We start from the raw sequence: 18,891 nt of genomic DNA, 5'->3' as shown, positions 1-18,891 counted from the left end.
GATCCTGGCGTAAGGCGAGCCACACACAGTACTGGTTATCTTCGTCAATCATTCATTCCTTTCATAGCAGCCCATCGTCTCAGCCTGCGAGTTTCCACTGTCTCAGCATAGTCAGACATGCAACACACTTTTCCATGCCTCGTGTGCAGGTTTAAAAATTCATACTGAAGTCAACTTCTTTACCACTAGAGACATTAAAAAGCCATGTATGATGATCAGATCTGTCATTTATGATTATGATCAAGTATTACTACAAATGGCACTTTTGTAGTATTTTGTTTTAGCCTTTTTCTGTAATACGTTTTTTTGTCCTTGAAAGTTTTCATGACTTTTTTTTTACTTTTTTGTAAACCTGAACTGAAGTTATAAATGCCCTTGACAAGTCAAAGATACACGTCACATATACAAATACTAAAAAACAAGTTCAGCAGACATAGTTTTGGCATTTAATGTAGATAAATGAATAAAAACTGTTAAACTGTATTTTTATTTTAGCCAGATTTTTAACATTTTTAGCCAGATTTTTAAAATTAGAAACTGAAATATGATTGCTCCAGTGATGTAGTACAGGCCTTTTTAAGTTTAAAATACACAGTCTGCTTTGCAAAATAACTACCATTAAATATAGCTTTTAGGCTAGTATCTGTTAGAAAGTGAGCTCTAAGTGTTGGATGCAATGGAGAAATCTCGCTGTCTGGATATTAGCTAAACTTACAGATGATGCAATGTTCCTTTATGTAAAACAGCTTTGTTCTGCAGAGGAGAATGGAATGCTAGTCAGTGCAATTTCACAAGTAGGCAGAGAGAGGTTAATGGCAGTAACCACCAAAATGGATTGAAATGACAGTTAAAGTCACATTATGTATCATTTTTACATTCAAATTACAGCTTTAAAAACATTGTGATGTTCCACTGACCTTTAAAGAGGAGAATGGTGTCTCCATCATTGCTAACTTGGGCCTGGCCAGCTGCTAACTGCTGTAATATTACTCAAAGCATGGATTACACTTCCTGACTGTAGGGTGAGCCCAGGAGCAAAAAATACCAATTATCCATGCTGCTGATTTAACAAATCTCATTAATAACATATGAACACACCAACTTAATAACAGGGCTCTCAATGACTGTGACAATATACACATAACTGTACTAAAATCAGTTAGTTGTGCTGTCACTGAAAGTGGTTGTAGACAGTTTTAATAAAAATCAAAAGTAATTTTGTAACTATTAATAACAACAGGTGTTAGAGTGGGACATCATTGTTTACAGTAAACAAAACTAGTGGTCATCCAACGTCCTGACTTCACTAACGCTTCACTAAACCTGATCATTTTGTCCATATAATGTATCTGTGGATACATCTGTCAAATCCATCCGCTTTCATCTTCTTCCCTCCCTCCTTTTTTCCCTCCAGCCTTTTTCCTTGAACTACGCTGAACTACAGTTGTGTTGTTTCTCTTTCAAATGGCCATCCATGACATTCTGTTTTATTCAGGTATAAAAATGACATGACCTGCAGGCCATCAACATGGGGATCAGAGAATGTATAAATATAATGAGACAATATTTCATCGGTTGTTTTCTTTTAAAAAGGCAATGGCTATAAAATAGCTTTAAATATGAAATATGATCAGTTACTTCTTTGCTGTTCAAATAATAATAATGATAATAATAATAATGATAATAATAATTATCATAATTCCATCTGTCTATTTTACCCCCTAGTGTTTCAGTTCTACTGTATCTGTAACTCTCCAACCCATCTCTAACCCTCTTTAAAGTAGCGGAGGGCAGCAACCTTGCAAATGTTAAGGCTCCCGCTGCTTGCTATGGAGATGTATGAAGCAGAAATGTCTCTGATTGGCAGCTTTCTACCCTGCCCACTCCTCTGCACACTCATTATTGACCTCCTGACTAGCATTGAGCTGAGAGGGTTTCTGATATTTATGCTGAGGGTGGAAGCTCTTTAACATATGAAGTGAGGTGGAGGTTTGAGAGTCAAAACTTTCTCAATGAGCAAAGTTGTACAATTGGCTGCATTTTCCAAAATAATTAGACACCACCTCCACACCAATAAACTCTTTAAAAGACTCGTTAGAAGAAAGCCTCTGCTGCTGTCATCAAATTACAAACCTCACTGGAACACGGACTGGAACCGAGTGCTACAGTCAGACCAGAAACAGCTTTTTGGCAACAACCACTAGATTGAACTCCCACTGTGAAGTGCTATGATAAAGCTTTAATTACAAAGTTGTTTTGTTCTTCCAAAGGTCTTGAGAATCTGGTTAGGAATGATTTTACTTGGATCTTTCAGTAAGACAACAATCCAAAGCAAACTCAAAAGTTTCAGCGTCCTAGGCCAAATGGTACATTTTGTTGTTTTTGTTAAGTACTAAGCAGCCTCTGTAGTTAGGCGTGTGCAAATGTTTGGGGTGCCTCACAGAGTCAGGACTAAGTAACACCCCCTTTGGCTAAAATCAGAACCCTCTTATGACTGTTTTATCAAGTAGTTTGGGCAAGAAATGCTGCACAGTAGAACGGTGCACCATCCTCAGTTTTCTTGGTATTCCAAATTTCATCTCGACTTCCACAGTTCCCCTAAACTGTGATATCTTAGGAACAGTCCCCACACTTATGTATCAAATCCTTGAGGAACATTTGGAGGTTCTTCAATTTGAAATTGTGGAAGGCCTTCTTAAGGTGCCTTGAGAATCTTCAAGAAAAGTTTTTTTCAAAGAAAAAGCTTCCTTGAACGTTACTTTAAAGCTCCCTAAAAAGTTCATCCACCTCTAAAAGTTACTCAATGATCTTATATTTTAACAGTGCACTGTAGAAACCACAAGCTATAAATGCTTAATTTTGTACAGGCCACATTGATGATTTGATATTGTTTTAATGTCACGCAGCTGCATTAGGATTAGCTGAAAATACTGTGTTTTATGCTTGATTAGCTGCAAAGACTTGTTGGGGACAGGATCCATGTGCAAAGAGAGAGAGACTATAATGAGGGCAGCACAACAATGCTGTATAGTCGGAAGAACCCAGTCACATATCAAGTCAATAGGCACCAGCAAAAACTAGCAAAATAGTAGAAAGCAGAGACAGTTCAAACCACAGTATAATGCTCAGAATGCACGCTGGAGACCTCACAGGGAACTTGTGTTTGTCCATGGTTTTTATAGTTTGATTATAGTTTGTAATTACACTCTAGTGTGTGGTAGGAGATGTGTCATGGTGTGAGAGCAGGCCTGGAAAGGGGGCATGGTAACAACATTGACCTTACTACTTCTTAATTTACCAAAAATTGTGCGATTTGCAAATGTGGCCAAGCTTTTTCATAAGACTGTATGCTTAAACTAAGGCTTTTTTTTGTCTGACCTACATCCCACTGAAAAGCTGTGGAGTACATTGAAGAGCAACATCCAGAAGTGAAGATTCTGAAAAGGTTTTGTATGGGGGAAATGATCTTTCACTTCATCCAGCATTATAGGGGAAGATTCTGTCATGTTGGGGAAATGTGCTGATACTAAGAAAGATAAGGCATTTTCAAAAAGGACTGGATGCTGTACTACATGCAGGGAGGCCAACAACTGTGATGTCTTTTCATTTTACTGATTGGTCAGTCGTCTTGTATTGCCAGTTCATCATATCCCAATATTCCCATATTCTCATCTTTATCAAAGATGCCAGTAACTCTAAAGGGTAACTGTATCAATAAGATTTTAACTGCAATTAACAATACAGTAATGTTCTGTTTTATATCCGAAAAACTGTTATTCTTCATCAATCACATCTAAACCAGTGACTAACAAACCCATCCAATTCCCCATAACTAACAATCTATATTCCTGCAAATGGAACCATCAGCAGCATCTGTACTGCCTGCAGATGACACTCAATTCATAATTCATATGTTAATTATGCAGTGTAATCTTTCATAGGTGTGGATTCGTGGAAAAGATTTAGATTGATTCAGTTAGATGCCTGAAGTGTTAATAAAGCTGGCTTAGGAATAAGGGCACACCCTTTCATTTGAGCATCGTTTAGTGCTTTGCACAGTTCTCGCTCTGTATCTAGTCAAAGTAGACGCCTCCTTATTTGTCACGACCTCTTCTCAGGGCTACCGCTTAGTGTGACCAAGGACAGTGTGTGTGTGTGCTTTTCTGCATCTTTCTCAGTTCTAAGGAACACACTGCCTCTGCTCATCCCATCCGCTTTATAAAGAGGACACATTGGCAATTTTCTTAGCACCCGGCAGCATCTTTGACTGATTATAATCTTCAAAATGCACTCATGAATAACAAATACTGATGTGAGCCGCTTCCTGCCCCTTGGCTCACTGTGCCCCCTTCTTGAAAGTGTATGTGTGTGTGTGTGTGTGTGGGGGGGGGGGGGGGGGGGGCATGTTGGCCCTAAATAGCAGAGAACAGAGTACTGCTCTGACTGACTGCAGTTTATATTTTAGATTCTGTTTGGTGAGGGGGTAGCTTCAGTGTTTCTTGCTATATGTTTTTGTTTCATGCCCTGACTTAAATAGTGTATCAGATACTACTATGGCCAGTTGTTTGTTCACACAGGGCAATTAAATTTGTGTATCTGATGTAATAGAACTGCTAAAAAAAAAGGCCACCAGAGCCTGCAGCAGTTTAAAATGTTCAAAAGCGTTGTCCTTCAAAAACATTATTTGCATTCCACCATGACCTAAAATGTCCAGTGCGCTCAAACGTTGTAGTGCGTAGCATGACAAATCCTTCAAGCTGTCTATATGAAAATGCCAAGTATGCATGTGCATCTAGTCTTGTGGTCAACATTTCCACAAGGCAGGACGAACAGATATTAATTATAAAAAAAGCAGAGAGCATTGAACTCCGTGGAGTCAAATTCAATGACATGATTATTCCATTCTAGTGCAAAGCATCAGAGCTTGATCTAAAGCAAAATACTCTATATAGTGAAGTACATAGTTACTTATATAACATATGAATACAAGCATAATAGTGTGTAATGTAAGAACAGTGCGTACATGCACTGTATGTTCCCACCCACAGGTGCTCAGTGATGTAATCAAATAAGTCACTACACTGACTATGACTAAAGGGTTCTTCAGGGGTTGTTTAGTAAAGTCAGTGGTCCTACATAGAATTCTCAAAATCTCAAAATCTCTAGAAATCTCAAAACACCATACGGATGCATGGATGCTTTTTTTCATATACAAGGAAAAATAGCTTGTGGATAGTTTTTTTAAGAACCAATTATAAATGTCTCTACGTAAAAAATCAAAAAGGGTTCCAATATTGTCTAAGAACCCATTTTCAATACTGTATAAAACCTTTTTTTTTTACCTGCAGTGAGATTAAACAAGAGTTCTGTCTGTTAAATAAATTAGAATCCTGTTTAATCCGACAAGGGACATGAAATCACAAGGTAAAACAGGCACATTTTGATTCCAGGTTGAGTGTGAAAACCTCAGCCGATGGAATGCTGTGAGTGAATCAGATTCTCTCTCTCTTTCTCTTTCTCTTTCATGTCTCTTTTTCTTTTAAGATAAAAAGGGTGTTTCGTTAAATGCTGTACGTTGGCGGTGGCACCTTGAAGGTAAATCTATGCTGCTGATGAAGCTCAATCTCTCTGGCAGTCGGGCCGCTTTGATTGTCTCTGAGCGTCTCCATAGAAATATTGATAACCTCATTGTCAATACATATCAGGATGACTCTAAGCAATTTTCTCCCCCAGTCTGCAGGGCATAGCATTCCTCACAAAGCCACCACAGGCGTTAATAAGAAGCTGATCTTATGTGAGAGTGTGAGTGTGAGAGAGAGAGAGCATATGTGAGGGTGAGATATAGAGAGTGAACTGAAACATCTTGAAGGGGAGACCAGAATAGCATAAGCAACAGCAGCTTGGTGCATTAAGGATAAAAGGGACAAACTGCTTTATCCGTCGCTGTAATGTCATAGTTCCACACCATGTGATGCTGTGATGGCCGCAACCATATGCGTTCAACGTATGCCCAGGCACTGAATGACGGCGTTTATTTTTCTCCTTTCTTCTGCTTTCAACGTCAGATTCAAGGAATGTAGGGATTAGGGTGAAAAACACTGGAGTACACCTTTAAATTTTTAATAGCACTGACTTTGTTGCAGAACTTTGTTGTTTTTGAACTGCGCAGACCCTTTTGGCGGCTTATCAGTATGTTTTGTCAAAGGCTTTCGGGCCCTGTGAAACTACTGAAGCAAAATGAGTGCTGCTCTCCAGTGGGCTGTGTTTAAAGCCATCTTCCCTACTTCCTCTCACCCGTAAAGCCACATTAATTCAAGATTAAAACCAGTGGATCCTGCAAATAGCTGGAGGTTGTGTGATACGAGAGTGTCTCGGTACTGAGTAAGCTTACAGAGCATCCTGTTATCCAGTCGTATGCTGAGAGCCATTACAGTTCCTTAGTACAGTAATGCATTAGGATGGGAATACAAAGCCTATTGAGGTTTGCAGGTTAAATGTTATTGGATATTACTGTCAACACACAGATCTCCATCATTCTAATCTCATCGGAATACCCCTGTAGTGTTCAACCTAACCTCTGTCTGCTGCATCTGTACCATACAGTCAATTAGCATGGACACTGATTTCTCTGTACGTAGAAACTAGAGATGTGCAGGTGCTCAAGTACTTGTTCAAATACATCCCGTGTTTGAATATTTAAAAAACATTCTTTGGGCATTTGTTGTGTTTTTTTTCTCACAAGAATACGGAGAAGATATATAGGCCAGCAAGTCAGTGAAACACCACTTTCCGCTTTTATTATTTAACAGGACTGTAAGATGCTTTTACCTTGTATTTGCAACTAAGTGTGTATACTCTGAAACAAAAGTGCCTAAATGTGAGTATGTTGCCAAGAACAGACTGTTGGGGGTGTGATAGAGAATGCAGAGGTGGTGTAGCTTTGTTGAGAAGTAGATTAACTACTCCAGCTGACGTTAGCTAGGTCCCCAAACCATCCACTGAGGATAACATACCCAGTGCGTCCTCATCGGTATCCAGTGTTGTATCAGTTAGCTCTGTAAGAGCATTAGCTCACCTAGAGAGGCAGCCTTGGTTACCGGAGATGGACCGATCAGTGTTTTTGAGGCCGATAGCGATCGGCGATACTGTATGAGGACTGGGCTGGGTGTCACATTAATCTTTCCACTGTGGCAGCGAGAAGGTGAGTAGCTGTGGACCTGCCCCCATGCTACCACATGCACCACCCTGATGCTGCGCACCTGGGTCCGTTATGTACAACAGGTCCTAGGTGGCGTATAAAAGGGCCGGCTCTGCCCTCACCCTTGGAGAGACACAACGGTGAGGCCTGAGCCATCAAAAGACTAAACTTTAAGAGTGTAAGATACTGGAAAGTTACTTTTATCATGTTAGTTTAGGTTTTTTTGGGTGTTAGTGGAGGGTGTGCCGAATAAAGGTGAGTTTTGAGTCACTGGAGCCCTGCACCTATGTTGTCTATGTATCTAGCTGCCTACACGGTGGCCACACTCCTTTCTCCAAGAGACATTCCACACCAGGCAAAGTTGGTAATACATTATCAGGAAGGGCTTCAGAAATGTTCTGTGCATTGTCTGTCAAGATAAAATGTACTTTTGCTTTTTGGAATCAGTCATATTTAACACTGTTCAGCTCTGTAGAGCTCTGAGCACCAGCTGGAAGAATCCCCTTGCAGAACAGCACTGTGGAGATCAGAGTGTTGTTAGCAGTGTTGTGCTGTGTCTGCTGTGTTCTGATACTCACTGTACTTGGCTGAGTGATGTACTCTGTTCTCTGTTCCCCACACAAGGAACGCTAGTTTTACACATTCCACAAATACGTGAGTTTAAGACTGGTGAGACTGGTGTTTCCTCTGCCATGAGTAAGGTTCGTATTGCTATTTGGAGGTTGAATAAGAAACTGCAGGATCCTGTGACCTTGCGCAACACTGCAGCAACTTGCAAAATCTGGATCATATGATCTGAGCAGGTCTCAGGATTGGCTCAAAATATCAGATGATTGCATATTTGGGCTGAAAGAAGGCCAATACTGATACGTAGCCAATCAATCCTTCTGTCTCTATCGGTTACCCACCCAGCACAGAAATGACAGATTTCCCTCAGCTGTTTTTAACTAGTAAAACTTGTATTCTTCTGTGCTTTGGTGAATTTTACATTTTTTTCCACCCCTCAGTTAACCAAATGTGCATTCACAAATTTTTACAGATACACTAATATCAAAATGAGTTAGAATTCACATTCCTACCCAAAACACTTGAAAGAATAGGAAAGAACATACCTGAGAGTTGTCTGTACAAATAAACTGAATTTTTGGCAGTAGACCAGATGCATTGCATAGAGATTAGCTTGGAAAACATCAATTTATTCCTTCATAATAAAAAACTCATTTGGAAATACAAATACAATATTGCAAATAAATAAATGAAAGCTTCAGCCCACTTGACATTTTGCAAATGAGATTGTAGCGCATCACTGCTACCAATCATTAAATGCTGAATATATGGTGATTTTTGTAATATTTATGTTCACCAGACATGCTGTCTGTGTGTAGAACTTGTGTTGCTGGCCATTAAAACTGAAACGCACAATAGACTCCCTGCCTGGGCCTCTTCAGCTTTTTAATCAGGCACATATTAACACAGGCCATCTTGCTCCATCTGTCTCTGTGTCAGCTGGTAATTTCTGTTCCCTTTACGAATTGCTAAGTGTGTGTGTATGTGTTCACATGCTGAGGATTTAGTTCAAATGAAAGCTGTTGTGATTAAAGATAAAGACAGCATCTTGAAATATTCAAGTAAAAGATGCTTCTAGACTTGCCATGTACTGCTTTATCATGCACCATGCCATCACTTATCACCCTTCCCTCCTAGCTCCACAATATGAATGGCTATTTTAGTATTGAGACAGTAGATCTGCATAACCTTGTAGCTTTCTAACATGCACACACACACACACACTGGAGACTCAAAAGCATGGATTCATTTGCACATACACATTGACAGATGCCATTGTGTCTCACTCGACAGCAACAGTTGCAGCTCTGTTTGTGTGTGTGGTGGACAGAATGAGTTTAAGTGCAAGCAATGAAGTGCAAGCCAAATATTGCCTTATTAAAGCAGCGTCCTTCTAAACCCCTCTGTTTTCATGAATTCCACTGCTTAATAAATAGAGATTTCAATATTATACATATTTAACAATATGAATGACCAACATTTTAAAAGGAAAGGTTTCTTGAAGTCTCAGGCTGACAGTTTGGTTAAAATTTGGTTACATATTACACTAAAGCTTCACTGGTTAAGTTGATCCTTTTTGTGAAGATCAGAGATGCCTCACTCTCTATGTGGGGAGGATGACCCTGCCTTTTCACACGCAATGTGACGCTAGCCAAAGCATGCGTAAGCTCATGTACGAAAATTGGCAGTCAGCGTTCTTGCTCCAGAATTAGTGAAATCAGATTAAATTAGTGGGGAAAAATACAGAAATGTACTTTTGTCTTTAATCTGTTACATTTTTAAAAGCCATTATTCAGAACGTTTTTAGCACAGCATATACCAAACACATTTAGATAGATTAAATGGCTTCTCTCTGAAATGAAAGTACCTATTAAATCAAAATACTGTGCTGATCAGTTATTTATCTGTGTTACTGAGCTCTATTAAAGCCTGAGTAGACTGATAAATCACTGTGCTGATCAGTTATTTATCTCAGTGTTACTGAACTCTACTAAAGCCTGAGTAGACTGATAAATCACTGTGCTGATCAGTTATTTATCTCAGTGTTACTGAACTCTACTAAAGCCTGAGTAGACTGATAAATCACTGCGCTGATCAGTTATTTATCTGTTACTGAGCTCTACTGAAGCATGAGTAGACTGATAAATCACTGTGCTGATCAGTTATTTATCTGTTACTGAGCTCTACTAAAGCATGAGTAGACTGATAAATCACTGTGCTGATCAGTTATTTATCTGTTACTGAGCTCTACTAAAGCATGAGTAGACTGATAAATCACTGTGCTGATCAGTTATTTATCTGTGTTACTGAGCTCTACTAAAGCCTGAGTAGACTGATAAATCACTGTGCTGATCAGTTATTTATCCCAGTGTTACTGAGCTCTACTAAAGCCTGAGTAGACTGATAAATCACTGTGCTGATCAGTTATTTATCTCAGTGTTACTGAGCTCTACTAAAGCATGAGTAGACTGATAAATCACTGTGCTGATCCGCTATTTATCACAGTGTTACTGAGCTCTACTAAAGCTTGAGTAGACTGATAAATCACTGTGCTGATCAGTTATTTATCAGTGTTACTGAGCTCTGCTAAAGCCTGAGTAGACTGATAAATCACTGTGCTGATCAGTTATTTATCTCAGTGTTACTGAGCTCTGCTAAAGCCTGAGTAGACTGATAAATCACTGTGCTGATCAGTTATTTATCTCAGTGTTACTGAGCTCTACTAAAGCCTGAGTAGACTGATAAATCACAGTGCTGATCCGCTATTTATCACAGTGTTACTGAGCTCTGCTAAAGCCTGAGTAGACTGATAAATCACTGTGCTGATCAGTTATTTATCTCAGTGTTACTGAGCTCTACTAAAGCCTGAGTAGACTGATAAATCACAGTGCTGATCCGCTATTTATCACAGTGTTACTGAGCTCTACTAAAGCCTGAGTAGACTGATAAATCACTGTGCTGATCAGTTATTTATCACAGTGTTACTGAGCTCTACCAAAGCCTGAGTAGACTGATAAATCACTGTGCTGATCAGTTATTTATCAGTGTTACTGAGCTCTGCTAAAGCCTGAGTAGACTGATAAATCACTGTGCTGATCAGTTATTTATCTCAGTGTTACTGAGCTCTGCTAAAGCCTGAGTATACTGATAAATCACTGTGCTGATCAGTTATTTATCTCAGTGTTACTGAGCTCTGCTAAAGCCTGAGTATACTGATAAATCACTGTGCTGATCAGTTATTTATCTCAGTGTTACTGAGCTCTACTAAAGCCTGAGTAGACTGATAAATCACACTGCTGATCAGTTATTTATCTCTGTGTTACTGAGCTCTACTAAAGCCTGAGTAGACTGATAAATCACTGTGCTGATCAGTTATTTATCTGTGTTACTGAGCTCTGCTAAAGCCTGAGTAGACTGATAAATCACACTGCTGATCAGTTATTTATCTCAGTGTTACTGAGCTCTACTAAAGCCTGAGTAGACTGATAAATCACAGTGCTGATCAGTTATTTATCTCAGTGTTACTGAGCTCTAATAAAGCATGAGTAGACTAAGAAATCAATGTGCTGATCAGATATTTATCCCAGTGTTACTGAGCTCTACTAAAGCCTGAGTAGACTGATAAATCACTGTGCTGATCAGTTATTTATCACAGTGTTACTGAGCTCTGCTAAAGCCTGAGTAGACTGATAAATCACACTGCTGATCAGTTATTTATCTCAGTGTTACTGAGCTCTACTAAAGCCTGAGTAGACTGATAAATCACACTGCTGATCAGTTATTTATCTCAGTGTTACTGAGCTCTACTAAAGCCTGAGTAGACTGATAAATCACAGTGCTGATCAGTTATTTATCTCAGTGTTACTGAGCTCTAATAAAGCATGAGTAGACTAAGAAATCAATGTGCTGATCAGATATTTATCCCAGTGTTACTGAGCTCTGCTAAAGCCTGAGTAGACTGATAAATCACTGTGCTGATCAGTTATTTATCACAGTGTTACTGAGCTCTGCTAAAGCCTGAGTAGACTGATAAATCACACTGCTGATCAGTTATTTATCTCAGTGTTACTGAGCTCTAATAAAGCATGAGTAGACTAAGAAATCAATGTGCTGATCAGATATTTATCCCAGTGTTACTGAGCTCTACTAAAGCCTGAGTAGACTAAGAAATCAATGTGCTGATCAGATATTTATCCCAGTGTTACTGAGCTCTACTAAAGCCTGAGTAGACTAAGAAATCAATGTGCTGATCAGATATTTATCCCAGTGTTACTGAGCTCTACTAAAGCATGAGTAGACTAAGAAATCAATGTGCTGATCAGTTATTTATCTCAGTGTTACTGAGCTCTGCTAAAGCATGAGTAGACTGATAAATCACTGTGCTGATCAGTTATTTATCTCAGTGTTACTGAACTCTGCTAAAGCCTGAGTAGACTGATAAATCACTGTGCTGATCAGTTATTTATCTCAGTGTTACTGAGCGAAACAGGATATAAGAGCGAAAACAATTATGAGATCAATTCTGTATAAACCCATGGCCTACTTATTTTCCAACAATTTATGTATTTAGGCGTGGTTCACATGCTCCGTCTTCAAGATGGAGAACTGCTGCCAGTTGGGCATATCTAGCCCCAGATCAACCAAGAAGTCTTATCTCCGCATGGCTCCTCTATCAGAGCAGTGACAGGTAGACAGATAGCTATTATTGACTCACCGGGGCTGCTTGGAGTGCTCCTCTTGGAGCAGCTCACCACAGGCCCAGTAAAGAGCCGCATGGCTGCGCGTGTGCCTCCCTGCCGCTGCTTCTCGTCTGCGCCTGCGTTGTCACGTCTCAGACCCAGCTAGGCATCAGTGTGCCTCGCCGCCAACCTCCACAAGCTGAATGGTCAGTGAGGAGTAAAAGACTCTGCAGGAAAGAGAGTTTGAGAATATGAATTTCTGTTGAACACACTATACTTTTCTTTTTTGTTGAATTTTGTTCTGTTTATGGTTACATGAGTACTGGACCCCCCCCCCCCCCCCCCCCTTTAATCTGAGTTATGAAGTGGATATTGCCAGCGCTCAGGCAATTAAAATTTGTAAAGCTGCTGTATGTGTGTAACATGAAAATGGATAATCTTGCACTGTGTTCTTTTGGTAAATATGGATAAGCAGCTTCAACCATTCCAATAGTGTTTTCCCATCTAGTGCACAAGTTTTTGTTTTTTCCCAGCTCTATTCAGCAAATGAAAGGCTTGTTAATTAGCGAATTACTTCAATCATGTGTATTCTAGCAGGGAAATGGCAAAAACTGGAGTTTAGAACTACTGAACATGCTATGCTTTGCAATTATATATCTACTTAAAAGTACAGTCAAGCATTTCTTGCTCCTGGGCTCCCGCTACAGTTGGGAAGTGCAATTCTCACTGCGAGCCACCCATAAAGAACATGAATTCCTGTACAAGCTGAGAGACATAGAACTGGCACTGGAAGTGAAAGGAGCATGTTGACTGTTGTGGTACAGTAATACTACAGGATTTTACACAAATATGACTCAGCATTGTTGTCCTGCCCGCTTCACTGCAATTCCACAGTGCAGTAGCCAGCGTGCCGAGGCCAGAGTTGCAATGACAGAGACGTTATTGTCTGGTTTTTTTTGTCAGTGGAGCATTAAAATGATCTTGAAGCTGTTATTTTAAGGTAAAATGCAACGTAACATAATGTTAAGGTACAGTGCTTTGTAAAGGTACCTTCTTCAAATGTCATCCTATTCATCATATCATTTTCATCTGGGCAGCAAATGAACTGAATGCTCCATCCTGTATTTCATTGTAAACCAATATATTTGTGAAGTATAGTTTCAAGGCCAAAATTTAAAACATGTCAGCAGATCTTCAATTGGCTGAAAAATGCTGCTTGCATAAATATTCTTGGAAGAACCTCTTTTTTTATTCCCAGATTCACTCATTGCTCAGAAGTGATCTTCACTATTGTATTGCTTTGGCTTTGTGCTTGGGATCATTTGTTCTGCTGAAAGGTGACAAGTTGGTTGTCTTTTAATACTCTAATACTTTTAATCACTCTATTCCTCACCATTCATTCATCCTATCTTCAATTTGAATAGGACTCATAGTCTCTACCTAAGAAAAGTCAACCACACAACATGACACTTCCATACATTTTAGTTTTGGAGGCAGCTTTGTCTAGATGGGACCTAGGTGGTATGATGCAGCTTTTATTTGCTCTTAGTTAATCCAACAGTGTTCATTGCAATATCCAAGCACATCATTTATGTTATTTTTTATACATTATATTCTTGCTAGGGCAATATCTATCACCTTTGTAAACTTTCACAGGGGTTGAATACTGGAAGTCATTTGTTACAGGATTGGATCAGACACATTCCTATTTCCCCTCCAAAACTCTATCAGTAATAGTTTGCTATCTCACAGCACTGAGCTGATGTGGAAAATATCATTCTGTTAGATATATTTAATATATATTTTGTCCATATTGTTTGTATGGTGGGTAATGGAGTAACACCAGTAAAGTCTCCAAGAAAATAAAGAGGAAACTGTAAGCTGCCTTTTTTCTTGGCATGGTTTAGTTGCTATTGCTATAGGTTTCAGTACATCACACTCTAAATAACCTATAAATGGCATCTTGTTAAAAAAAATTCAAAGCTAAAACTTACCATATTATGTTAGCTCATACATATCTGTCATTTTAGTCTATATTGTTATCCTCTTTTAAACAGGCTTTACTTTCACTAATATATTTGAAGGAACCCCTAGGTTTGCAGTCATTAAGGAAAACGAATAAGAATAATAAGAGCAATACGATGCAATCCATCTGCAATTTCCATTGCCATCATTAATCATCTCAGGTCTAGTTGCAACCAGTTGTCAACATGGAAATTGCTCCACAGACTAGCATATCAGACTTTGTCATTCATCATCTTCAGTGTCATTGTTTTTAAAAGTGAGTTCCACATCAATCCACTCAGCTTTCTCTTGTTATGGCAGTAGCATAGCAGTACCGATTTTATGCCTTATTGTGTGCTTTTCTGGCCCTGAGCATTCTAAACATTTCTGTTCTGCACTAAAGATTATTGAATTGAAAGATCTTGGCATCCACTCCCTGTACCTAAACAACCAACAACCATCAGCCCAGAAGAGTGTGTATTGGCTGAGCTCTTAAACTACAAGCAGGCCTAATGTAAAAGGCCTGTCACTGGGGCCCTTAGTGGTTTTCCTTGATCAGAAATAGTCCCTCAGTTCTTTAGTTTGTGTGAATAATAGATGTGTGTGTGTATCTTATCAACTGCCATCTCACCACTTCACAGAGACTGTCAGTCGCTTTCAACTAGGGATAGAAAGACTCTGTGAGATTCTGTGAGGCTACCCGCATATTTAAAGGACTACCACATTCACTGCTTAACAATGAATGAAAGATAAGAGGACCTGTTGATGTCATTTGTATGCTAACTGGACCCTGCTAGCTCTTAGAAGAGCACAATATGTAAATCAGCCCTATCAAACCAATCATTTTGGTTTTTGGCTGTATGCTGTGGGCATCTTTGGGCAATCAGTATCAGATTCAGAGTGCTGCAGTGTGTAATTTATGTAATACATAAGAAGTGCAAAATGCAGGATGATCTTAAACAATAACAGATTACTGGTTGACCAATGCATTGTAATATATTGATAGGTATATTGCAGCATAAGTACGATGCAAGTATTTTGTCTATATGGCATGACCATACTAGCTGTATGGACCAGAGCCGATTTATTTTTTTTATCTTACACAGACAACCTGCATATCTCTGATACATGTAAAAATGTAAACCTATACATATATAAATATATAAATAATTAAATAATGAGAGTTCAGTACATTGATGTGACAGAGACCCTCGAACACGGTTGTGTTCTTATTGAATTCCAAAACCCACAGAAGTAACACAGAGCTGTAAAATCGACCAATTCCAAACCCCCAAAACTGCTAAAGGCTAACTCAAGCCGACTGGGTGAGTCACCAATCAGAGAGGGGACAACTGGAGCAAGCATGATACAGTGTCATTAGTGAAGCAAGTAGGTGCTAGCCAGAAAAAAGCTAATCCTACCAGACCATACTGCACTCACTTCAGCTAGCTAACCACATACCGTGCCAACTGGACACCAAGAGGATCCAGAGGGGACAGCTAATCACAAAATGTTATGGGCAGACAGTTATCATAGGCCAGGCTAGGCAATTCTATGTGGGCGTGGGCCGTTGTGGTGCCTTTAACCAACCAATAAAAGCAGAGCCCACTGTCGATGGAAAATCAGCAGCTGTATCTAAAAACTGTGCCCTATTCACAATCCCCTCCATGCGAAAATCCACTTTACTAAATAGAGGAATAGAATTTGACTAGGAAGTGACTGATTTCAGACACTGTGTTATGTGTGTGAGCTGACTGCTGTTCGACAATCTGACCAGCGGTCTTCCCCAGAGAAGATGCAGGTGAATTCTCAAACTGAACGACACATTATGGGTTATGGGTATCCAATGTCCGTTTAGTGTACAACGCTTGAACACTGTATATTTTACGGTGCTTTGTGGGATTGTTACACTGCACTGAAAATTTGGCACTACGTTTTCGGACACCACTATAAAATGGCAGAGCCCTAAAGTAGTGCACTATATAGTCAATAGGGCATAGTTTTGGACACAGCTAGTGTTTCATTCATAACAGGGTTGTAAAAAGGCTTGTTAAACTGCTTCTGTGAATTTTGTCAACCCCAGCCAATTAACAAGTTAAAATACTGAATAAATGCACTCTACGGCTTTAATGAATAATTTAGCCAATAGTTCTGACCTCTGTTTTGAATTAATATAGAGGGGGTGGACTTTCTCTTATTATTTTTATCATTATATTTCAAGGTTTAATTTTAATGCAGTGTTACAACTAATCATGCTGTGATCAGGCTCTACTTTAGGCTGTCTTGTTCTCACTGAGTTGTCCATTCGCTTTAAAGTGGTGCTGTAATACAGCAACCAAACGGGAGATTGAAATAATATAGATATGATTTTTCTGCCTTCCACACACAACTCAATAATCCAAAATGTGTATGAAACAAAAGAGCTATGTTTAAGGTACCAAAACTGCATTCAAGGAGGAAAATCTGTCTGACCGCAGTGAGAAATTGCAGATGCTGTTGCTATGGGAATATGAGAAGATGGCCAAAAGCAAGCAAGTTCCACTTGAACTTAACTACATACAAAGGTCTGTGTAACATCTTACCCGGCATTTAAGTCTGAGCCTTGTTCTCCTCTACTTTACATGCACGTCATGCCAGTTTCTCTGCAGAGACTAATACTTTCTTTGTGGCGTTAACAGCGATTGTGTAATAGAACTCTTGGGCTTTGTAAATGTGGGTGAGTGAATGAGTGATGTGATTCAGGTGTGTGTTTAGTAGAGCACATAACTTTTATCTCCAGAGTATACACATACATACGCGCACACACACAGACACACAGTGTTTGGTTGGAGGGAGTTTCTAGTTGGGGGGCAGCTCAGATGTCTCATGTCTAAGGTTGAGCACTGATCCCATTGGCTCAAATGACTGTATGGGGGCCATGAGATCAGACAGTTTGCATGTGTGTGATGGTGTGTGTCTCAAGTGGTGTTGCGGTGTTGATGACAAGGTGAGGATGTGCTCTGTTTACAGCAGGCTAGTGTGCTTCAAAATGGCCACCGCTGGCTCTTCAGCTCTGTCACCTGTGACATCAGTCAGAGTGTGTGTGTGTGTGTGTGTTTTGGGATGTGTGTGTATATGTCCATCTGCCCATTACTATGAAGCATTGTGTGGAGTGGAAAATATGTAGGCATGTAGTGTCTGCTGTTGTATGTATTGTCGTTATCGTGCAAAAATTGAGTTTGTGTCTTAATGAGCTCTTAATCTGTAAATTTACAATATACAATAAAAATATAATTGTTAATAATAAAATAATCTTTATACAATTCCCATGTTACCATTTAAACATATTTTCTATGGTAACACTGCGACATCCAACACCGTGTTTTTCTGCAACAGTGTACGAGGTCAGGCACGGTGTGCATGGCAGTCCGGAATACGATCTGCGAATGTGCGTAAATCGCTTGCATAAACGTGTGAAAGACTACCGCAGCAGTAAACCACGCGTGCCAGACACTGCGCAGGCCATACCTCTACCTGTGGCTGTATGTGTATGGAGGTGCATTGGTCACTGCACAAACTGCACTGTTTTTCTACTCGATAGACATCGCTGTCTGCTCACTGACTCGTCCTCACCTCAGACTAAGATCAGACGAGAGAACAGTACAGTGCGCCTTGGTAAAGGCATCTCTGCTAAAATACATGCAAGAAAACCCAATGGGCAATATCGAGGTCACCCAAAATGATCGATGACTGAAATGGTCCTGTTCATATATTGTACAATAAGTCAATATTGTAATTATCGTGACAGGCCTAGCCAAGACATGTTTGCGTCTGAGATTTATTCCTTCATAAGACAAGGGGAGTTACTTGGCTAATGTCTGAAGTACTTACTCATGCAGTTGCAGTCGTACAGAAAATGTATCTGTGTAGCTTATTTGTAAAGACTGACGAAGACCTTATTTCACAAGTGCAGGTTTAAGCTGTTAAATGTTAGCATAGTGCTGCAACAGACGACTATTTTGATAGTCGAATAATCTATTGATTATTACACTAATACAACCAGGTTGTCCACTCACACCAAAGTGGTGGCGCTGCAGATGTGTGGAGGTGTTGACCGCAACGGATTTTCCCACATGCTCTGTTCACATGGCAGACAGCTGCTCAGTCTGTATGTTTTCACTGCAGCTCTGTGTCCAGACATTAAAATATAACCTATGTGAGAGTGTGCGTTCACTGTATATTATACTGCCTAAAACACTACAGGCTATATCAACGACCTCAGGGTTTTGTTGCTGTTTTTCCCATTGTACAACAAACTCTTACCAAACCATGATGTCTAAAATTGGTGTGACCTCTGACTTCTGTCTCATAGTATTTCATGAAGATGAAACTGGTGACATTCTAAGTCCAGTGTTCATTAATAAAAGTAGTCTAGCATCACTTAATGTTTATGTTTGTATGTAT

General features: G+C 39.6%; 2 protein-coding genes across 5 annotated transcripts in view; one reads left to right on the top strand and one right to left on the bottom strand.

Annotated features, from left to right (window-relative positions):
• The window catches only part of cacna2d4a (calcium channel, voltage-dependent, alpha 2/delta subunit 4a), a 118,993-nt gene that overhangs the window by 62,264 nt on the left and 37,838 nt on the right, over nucleotides 1-18,891 (top strand). The window lies entirely within an intron of this gene.
• The window catches only part of lrtm2a (leucine-rich repeats and transmembrane domains 2a), a 36,590-nt gene that overhangs the window by 12,380 nt on the left and 5,319 nt on the right, over nucleotides 1-18,891 (bottom strand). Inside the window, exon 2 of the mRNA XM_072672844.1 lies at nucleotides 12,480-12,671. Coding sequence (XP_072528945.1) covers nucleotides 12,480-12,540 — 61 coding nt within the window. The 5' untranslated portion in view covers nucleotides 12,541-12,671. The remainder of the gene's footprint in view (nucleotides 1-12,479; nucleotides 12,672-18,891) is intronic.

Source organism: Salminus brasiliensis, chromosome 2, assembly GCF_030463535.1.
Source record: "Salminus brasiliensis chromosome 2, fSalBra1.hap2, whole genome shotgun sequence".
NCBI classification, from domain to species: domain Eukaryota; kingdom Metazoa; phylum Chordata; class Actinopteri; order Characiformes; family Bryconidae; genus Salminus; species Salminus brasiliensis.
This window is presented reverse-complemented; position numbering and strand designations above follow the sequence as displayed.